At 30.9% G+C, this 9281-nt stretch overlaps 1 protein-coding gene across 1 annotated transcript; it reads right to left on the reverse strand.

Moving 5' to 3' along the window:
• Window positions 1-3065: 3065 nt before the first annotated feature.
• Window positions 3066-8544, reverse strand: LOC106066939 (protein C10-like). Its single transcript, XM_013226041.2, has 4 exons — window positions 8385-8544; window positions 6992-7133; window positions 6055-6231; window positions 3066-5390 (listed from the first exon to the last, which is right to left on the reverse strand). Exons 2-4 carry the CDS (start codon window positions 7032-7034, stop codon window positions 5248-5250), a joined length of 363 nt encoding a protein of 120 aa, XP_013081495.2. The 5' UTR covers window positions 7035-7133; window positions 8385-8544; the 3' UTR covers window positions 3066-5247.
• Between the last annotated feature and the right edge of the window lie 737 nt (window positions 8545-9281).

Genomic DNA, 9281 nt, shown 5'->3' on the forward strand with positions numbered 1-9281 from the left:
GCCAAAAGCGTTTTCTGGCATTTTTCACTGCAGAAACGCATTCTCCTGACCTAAAGCTCATTATTCATACTATTAAAAAAAAGAACCTTTTCAATAATATTGTACTTGAAAGATATTCTAATATGAATTTATAGGCCCTTAATACATTGCAAATAAAACCGATTTGTTCCTTGAAAAGATAAGATACCCCACATATTTAGATTTTGGCTTTGAGGATCGCCCCCAAAAAAAAACTTATTCGATAAATAGTATTCAAGAAAACTCTAGTATAAATTGTGAGTTATAGTCCCAAATTTAATTAGCTAGAAAAATATCAGATTGAGTAAAGGTTGGGAAATTAGTCAATATTATTTGAGTTTAGAACTCATCTCAATCATGATTCTTATACTGAAAAATTTCGTTTGAATTCTAACTTTTCCAATGCAAAGTCTTTCTTAAAATAATTATGATAAATTCATGTGAAATTACATAAACTCTGGAAATGGGAGGGGCGGTAGAATGAAAGCGATTAATCCTCGCTCCTTTAATAATTTCTGCTAAAGATTGCATTTGGCATTAAGGAATAAAAAAAAAAAGTAGGGCGACTCGATATAAGAATTTAATTTATAGTATATATAAATTATAGTAGTGGCAGATTTTTTACATTTTGTAATTTCCAAACTATAATACTAAAAGAAAAAGTATTGGTTTGTCCGATGGGGGATATGCAATTGCATATATCGCCCTTTCCACCTGGTGCAACCTTTTTTCATTTAAATTTACTAATGATAAAATTTTAGATTAGAGTATGGTACGACATAATATACAATGGGTTCACATATCAATACGTAGTTTATATTATATAGATATTCAACTAATTTTGTTCACAAACTATGATTCTCCATAAAAATAGGACCGCCCCCCCCACTCAGAGTGCTAGAGTGGGAAGGGCAGTACATGCAATCACCCTCCCCCCAACCCCACCGAATCGACCAAGATACCAGAAAGGGAGCGACATAATATAAAATTTATATATTAATTCCACTAATTTTGTTAACAAACTATGATTTCTCCATAAAAGTAGGACCGCCCCACCCCACTCAAATGGTTTAGGTGGGAAGGGCAGTAGAGGTATTCGCCCCCCCCCCCCCCCACCCCCAAACGGTAAACAGGGAACGACATAATATAAAGATCGGTTAAAATATCAATAACAAGTTTTAATCATATAGATATTTAATTGATTCTGTTAGCAAGCTGTGATTTCTACAAATAAATTGGACCGCCCCCCCACTCGAAAGTATAGGGGGGGGCGGGATTGATACCATTGCCCCCTCCCGACCCCACCAAATCGGTCAGCATACTAGAGGAGGGGGCGAAATAATAAAAAAATAGGTTGAAATATAAATAATTAGTATATATTTTTAACATAAGTTATAAATTTGTATACAAATTGTGTGAATTCTATACTAAAATTAGTCCGCCCGGCCGAGTGGGAAGGGGGGGGGGGGGCGCCACACACAATTAAATAATTTTCTTGTCCAAGAGAGATAATTGACAAAGAAAGTGAAAAGAACAGTGATAATAGTGAACAAATAGGTGCTAGCTTACTAGATCCAGATTTGTCCAAAGCTTTTGACAAAGTTCACCACCATAGTTTGCTTAAAACAATAATATATTTTCGCATTGACGGTCCATTGCATCAGTGGATTAAAGATTTTCTGATCGGGAGAGAACAAACTATAATAATAAATGGCTCTAAATCAACACCAATAATAGTAAACTCAGGCGAACATCATGAAACAGTCACAAGTCCACTACTATTTTTAATTTACATAAACGATTTACCTGATTGCATTAGTTCAGGAATCAGGAACAAAAGTCAGATTATTTGCAGACGATTGCATAATGTATAGAACAATAAAAACAACACAAGACACAGATATTTTACAAAGAGAATTAGATGAAATGGGAATCAATGTCAGAAAAATGTCAGTTGTTAAGAGTAACAAAAAAACTAAAACAAATTAATTCCACTTATCTTATTCATGGTAAACCAGTAACACAGACTAAAAACGCAAAATACCTAGGTGTTATAATAAACGAAAAACTGTCATGGAATCCACATATTGATGAAACTATCAAAAAATCAAACAAAGCATTAGGGTTTATTAAAAGAAATTTCTATAAATCAAGAATATAAAACTAAAATGTTATTTAACCTTGGTTAGGCCAATAATAGAATATGCATCCTCTGTTTGGGACCCGTCAACTCAAGAAAACATTAAGAAACTGGAACAGACACAAAATAGAGCAGTGAAATTCATAACAAACGAATATTCACATTTGACTAGAGTAACACCTCTAGTAAAATCACTAAATTTAGAAAGCCTTCAGGACAGAAGACGCAAAAGTAAAGTAGCAATTATACATAAAACACTGAACCATAATCTTGAATTACAAAATTTAATAAAATACTCAGAAAGACACAAAGATAAAGGCACATTCATCATTCCATTTGCTAGGACAAATTTGTACAAATACTCCTTCTTCCCTAGTGCTATTAGAACATGGAATGGGTTGCCTGAGCTAGCCAGGAAAACCAGTGACTTGGCAGAATTTAAGTCATTGGTTAATATGCATGACTGAATGCATGACGCATAGGACGTAATCATCTTCTTTTTTGAAGTAACGTCTGTATTATATAAGATAAGAAAGAAAAACACAAGCTTCTTCCTGCCAGAGGCTGGCTGCTTTAATCTGTACGATCAAGGCAGCATGCTCAGACAATCACCATACCATCTCGATTTTGGGCAATATTTAAATGAAGTCTGACTGTGGAACTGAGCTTCAGTGTTTTTAGCAATACTTATATCCGGTATGCGGCTGATGAAGCCAACAGACGTATTCTTCTTTGTGCCAGTAAGGCATTGAGTTCAGTTTTGTTGTATTGACCTGTTCCAAAACTTTAATGATTTACTTATTTGTCGAAAGTTAAGCTTAGGTATTCAGTTGTACAGTTAGATACACCCAGTAGTCTACTATACAACACTCTATGCAACTAGAGTCCAAATAGAAAACAAAGTTAGGAAAACATAATCAATTTGTTTATTCTCAGGTTTTATTTGTAGACATAATAAGAGTTCAAACGAAATGGAAAATATTCATGAAAATAGTGACTAAAATAAATTCAAAATGTACAAATAAATAAATGATTGATAAATAAATAATAAATGTCTAATGAATACAGGTTAATGTCTGCTAAATACAGGTTAATGTCTGCTAAATACAGGTTAATGTCTGCTAAATACAGGTGAATATCTGCTACATTCAAGTGATATGGCAACATGCAAACTAAATATGTCTATGCAAAGAGACATTCTCAATGATTAGTCTTGGCTTCAGTCAGTGTTCAACTTTGATTTATAAATCAAGGGTAAGACTTGGATAGATTTGGTTATACATCACATTATATACATATTCGTTAGTGTCTATAGCAACTCTGATAGCTGAGAACGAGGGCGCTAACAAAAAAAACTAAATGCAGAGAATTTATTTATAGAAACAGAAAAAGCATCACTGATGTCAGAACTATAAAATTTTGTCAGACTAGAAGCACCATGTCATGAGACTTCCAGACATCTATGCATTTCTATGTCAATGAGATGAATCAAGCATGTACAATTAATGCATTTTGCTTTTAGGTGTATTTAATATTCCCATGAATTGTTGACAGATTTGTTGGACTCTGCTTCAACACAGGACTGAATAATCTAACATTCCTCGAGGGGATCAAATATACCCACACCAGTTCTGTACAGCTCAGTGTATTGGCAATGGAAATTATTTCCAAAGTATATTTAAATCTAGAAAGAAAAACAAAATTAAATTATAGCAAGACTTAAGAATGAGAGTTATTAAAAAAAAAACAATAATAAAAGTATTGACTATCTCGTACCAATAATACTGACATGAGGCTTGACTTTGTATCCCCAAAAAATAAAATACTTGACATAGTGTAAGCTTAGGATACACACAGTTTAAAAATGAGAACTATATAATACTTAAGGTAGATCAAGTAGATACAGCTATTATTGTGGCTGAACAGATTGTAAATATAATGATTCTTTAATGAAATAAAACAGTTGATAAAATATTTTGTAAAATACATTCAAAACCATTAGGAGACTACTAAATTGGAGAGGATACTGAACTGGAAAGTCTAGCCTCCCTTTATTTTTTCAATATCAATTTATTTTTCATTTATATTAAATTTTAGACAATCAATGCTAATTTGATACATTACAATTCATACAGTCAACACCTTATGTTTTTTACTTTTTGAAAGTAAATTTGTGGGCCCCCTATTGGTCATAAGCTTGGTTTTATGGAACTCCTTAATGCCATGGTAGCTATGCCACTGCTTCTGAATGTGTTAGAATAACAGAAATACTGATATAATTATAGCAGCCTAGCTGTCATAACTGTTTTAAGCAAGATCATATTAATTATAGGTCAATAGCTGTAATGTATTGTTTACAATGTCAAGAGTAGATAACAATTAGTCTGGATAATATTAAGTGCAGCATACAATTACTATCTATTATCTCCCATTTTTTGTATTTAAAATTTAAAAAAAAATTCATTGCACAAGCTTTGGTGTGCCAACACATTACAACTGAATGCCAATTTAAATATTTTACCTCCATATTTATTATCTAGCGTTTGCCGCTGTTAAGCAGTCCACAAAATAGGAAAGAATAAATGATTGTGTTGCGCTGTGAACTGAAAGTGATGGAGCCTGTGGGATGAGATTCAGGTGTTGACCAATAATGCTAGCCATTCATAAACAAACAATACATTACAAGGGATCAAATTTGAGGGGAAAAAAACTTAAAGTGTAAACATAATTTTATAATAAATATTTCAGGAAAAAAAAAATTAGTAGAAAACGACAACCAAAATAAAATATTCATTGCATGAACTAATAAAAAAATTATCAGAAAATGTTACAGATATTGGAGTATACATAAAGTGTACATAATAAATGAATTGTTTGAGTTAAAATAAAATTCACTCTTTTTAAAACTATTTTTCCATTGTTTTTAAAGTGATTTTTTTAAATAACTAATGCTAATTGTAATGATATTGAATAGATAACTACAGGTAAGTGTACACATTTTTAGCTAAAAGAGATGCATGTAAAGCTGATCACAAAGTTCAAAGCAAAAACAGATGAGTTAAAAGTTTAACATGGGAATGAAAACATCATCAGCTTCCACCATTCTGATTGACATTTGGATGTGTCACTGTGACTGGAGGAAGCAGGATTGATCTAACTTGACTATTCAGCAGTCGGACGTCTGGGTCTTGGTCTTCATAAGATCTAACAACTTTGGTGAATTGAACTAGGCCTAAAGAATATAATGATAGAATTTCTTAAAACAAATGTTCACTAAAATCTTTCTAATTCACTTATAAATAGATTAATTATTGACTGCATTTATATACTATTAAACAGGATTCAGGGTCCAGTTTAGGAAGGTAAGGAATTTCTTTTCTCCCACTATAGATTAAATCCAGCCATACATGATCTAAGTAAAGTGTTGATACTCAAAGCACTGGCCAAACTTCAAACAAACAAGTGCATTGTATTGCTTCACATTTGTTGCTGATAAGATAACAGGAAATACAAATAAAAATCAAAGCAATCGTCAAGTTTTTACAATTTTATTCCTAATATCAGGAAAAGGACATTAAAGTCTTTTAGTTTTAACTAACAGCTTTGTTTTCAATAAAACAAAGAAAGAAAAAAAAAACCTACAATAAAACAAATTCAAATTAAGAAGAATTGTAATGTATGTGAGTTGAAATTATCTGAACACCACTGTAAGTAGATAGTAGGTTTAGTATCTTAAGGTACAAGATGAACACCACTGTAAGTAGATAGTAGGTTTAGTATCTTAAGGTGCAAAATCAACACCACTGTAAGTAGATAGTAGGTTTAGTATCTTAAGGTACAAGATGAACACCACTCTAAGTAGATAGTAGGTTTATTAAGTTACAAAATCTACAAACCTTCCCCATCAGCCAGGAACCCATATCTCTCTATGACCTGTATCTGCATTTGAGTGGCAGTTGGGAAAATATTTTGCATGCTCTTTAGCATATCATTGCCAGCAGCCAATCGAGCTTCATCCAATTTGGCAACATTCTCTGGTAAGTTAAATGTATCCAGAATATCTCTCAATGCTCCTGTCAAAGTACAGAGAAAATAACTTAAAGTTAGTCTTACAAATTACAAACATCCTAAACAAATGATTAGTATAAAAAATTTCCTCCAAACATATATGCAGTGATATATAAGTCATACAAATATTGTAACAATATTAGTCTCTTGCATGTATATTGTTTTACTCTATGTTGATGATGAAGCAGAAGTGAACTAACATTATGAACTCCAAAACAAATTGTTTGATACGATTGCTAGCATTAGATTTCTTAGGATTTGTGCATTAAATACTGAAGGGAGAGAAATTATATTATTAAAAGCTAAAAAATATACAAAAACAATCACTTCTATAAATTACTCAATAAATAACACATTTCTTGATCCATATGCAAGGGCAAAGTTGTACAAATACTCCTTTTCCCCTAATGCTATTAGAGCATGGAATGGGTTGCCTGAGTCAGCCTGGGGAACCAAGGACTTGGCAGAGTTAAAATTATTGATTAATAACATGCATGACTACACTGACCTAGGGACACATGTAGGACATAATCATCTTGATTTTGAAGTAACGTCTGTATTTTATAAGATAAAATGATAAAACATTATAAATGCAAGAAGATGCTTTTTTATGAAAGATAATTCCTTTATGGTGACAGTAAGTAAGAATTCTTTAAAAAAATATAAGATACATAAAATTATATACATTTAATAAACAACTTTTAAATATATCCATATAAATAAATATCTATCCTTGTTTAGAATTCTATGTGAATTGGTAATTACCTTTACATTCATGCAATGTCAGATGTGGTTTGCCGTAGGCCATTAAGTTAATAGTAGTTGAAATAATTTTAATTTAAAATAAGAAAGTTACACTCTATAGCATTGAATCATTTGTAGAGAATCCAATACCACAATCTGGAGCCTAAAAAAAATGTAAAAAAACAACAACATTTTCATAAGCACTGTCATCATCATAAATTAAATCAGTCATAATGACAATTATAATGTCAATCAAATCAATTTTATATAAATATTTTTTCACACTATGACTATTTGGTGAATAATTAAGTACTAAGTAGATCTAGATTCTAGATCCAATCATGTAGTCTAGTAGAGATGATAATAGATTATAGATAGATATCTAGACTCAGTCTAGATTTAGATCATTATAGTAGATCATTCAATTCAGAGATCTAGCTAGATCTCTAGACTCTATATATTATATATATATATGAAAATGATATAATGATATGTAGACTAAAACAAATATGAATATCATTATCGACTATCATCATCATGAGTTACATAGATATATAATATATCTCTATATATTTAATATTGACTAAAATACCTAGAATATATCTATAATAATAAGTATTTCCTATTTAAATTATTAGATCTGATTCTGAGTAATCTAGAGTTAGATGGTAAAACTCCTACAGTGAGTTAGAGTACAATGTAGATCTAGTACATTAGATGATAAATGATAGTACATCACATCATCTAGATCTAATCTATAGTATAAGTCTATAATAAAATAAGTTTAAAGTTACAATCTACACTAGACTCACTAGTCTATACTATAATAGATATACTTATACTATTTTCTATACACTACTACACCTTGACCTATACAGTTATACAGTTACAGTATACTTTTTATAGAGTCATAATCATAATTAATAGTCCTTTAATACTGTTTGTAAAATGTTTTACATGTTTCGGATGTTCCTTCAGAGTAGAAGATCTTCTCTACTAATTTAAGTAATTTACTAGTAATAATAATATATAGTTATATAGTTTAATTAATTTTTAGGGTCTATCAACATAGACATAATGAAATGATAATCAAAATCAAGTCTATGTCGTATGTCAGACTCAGTGTATCACATACTTATTTATTATTAAGTGATCATTATCATATTACATTACAGTTATTATTATCTGTAAATCAAAACACATTCATGATAGTATGATACATAATAATATAATATAAAAAATATTATTAATTATATTAATATTAATAATAAATTATTATGTAGATAGTAGATTCAATTTGACTCAAAAGACAGTCACTCAAGTCACTGCTGTGTTTTGATTTACAGTACAGTTAGTTACAGTTACAGATATTCTAATAATAATTCTTTTTTTTTAATTTGCAAGAATAACTTACTACTTATTAATTCTGTAGCTGTAGTGAGTTTAAGCCGTCTACTCTAATAATCTGTAAGGCTTACTCGGCTTAGTCTGCTTTATATTTAGATCTACATAGATCTAGGATAGATCTATTCCAGTAGATTGGTCTCTTAATTCTTATTTGTTGTTTCAGTAAAGAAAACATGTAAAATTTTTAAGGTACTCATCGAAGGGAAAGCACTCTTAAATTTGTATTCTCGCTGGACAGATACTTATTTCGATGATATCCCTTTAAATCTGTATTTTATAAGCGCAAAAGCTCTCACTCGCCTATCACTACCACTACACTATCACTGACGTGGACGTAAAAAATTCGAACATTTAATCTGTTATCACTTACCTTGGATCTAGGTCCATTGAGATATTTTCATGATCGAAACCGCAGTGATTTAATTTACCAAAAACGATTTTTTATTTGTAATGTGACACAATTTTTTTTTAAAGCCGATATATTGAAATGTAGATTATATGTTAATTTTTGTGTGTACGTAACTTACTCTTTGGCCCGAAACTTGATTATGTAGACGCTGTAGGTCAGTGTAGGACCTATAATATCATCTTTTTTTTATTGGCATATGAAGCCGACATTGACTGTGTAGCTGTTTTTGTGTGAAAAAAATGAAACGTAGGTATAACTATATTATTTTGTGTGATGAGAGTGGAGCTACCTGTTTAAAAAATAAAGATTTTATGAATATTACGCGAGAAAAGGTCACTACGTCAGAATGATAACTAAAACAGGGGTTCGACTGAAAGAAACACAAAGCGTATGAAATACTTTTGTATTCAATTAAGAAGCTGAAGAAATGTCAGTGATTATATGTACAAATATTTTTTTTTTAGGGTCAGTGATGGGGTAAAGTTAGAAAAGTGA

This window comes from Biomphalaria glabrata, chromosome 9 (assembly GCF_947242115.1).
Source record: "Biomphalaria glabrata chromosome 9, xgBioGlab47.1, whole genome shotgun sequence".
Classification (NCBI taxonomy): Eukaryota; Metazoa; Mollusca; class Gastropoda; family Planorbidae; genus Biomphalaria; species Biomphalaria glabrata.

Coding starts and splice junctions, on each gene's coding strand:
- LOC106066939 (XM_013226041.2), bottom strand. CDS start 7,034: ATGGCCTACGGCAAACCACATCTGACATTGCATGAATGTAAAG. Junction 6,232..6,991: donor GACATTGCATGAATGTAAAG/GTAATTACCAAT, acceptor GTACTTTGACAG/GAGCATTGAGAGATATTCTG. Junction 5,391..6,054: donor GTTCCTGGCTGATGGGGAAG/GTTTGTAGATTT, acceptor TATATTCTTTAG/GCCTAGTTCAATTCACCAAA.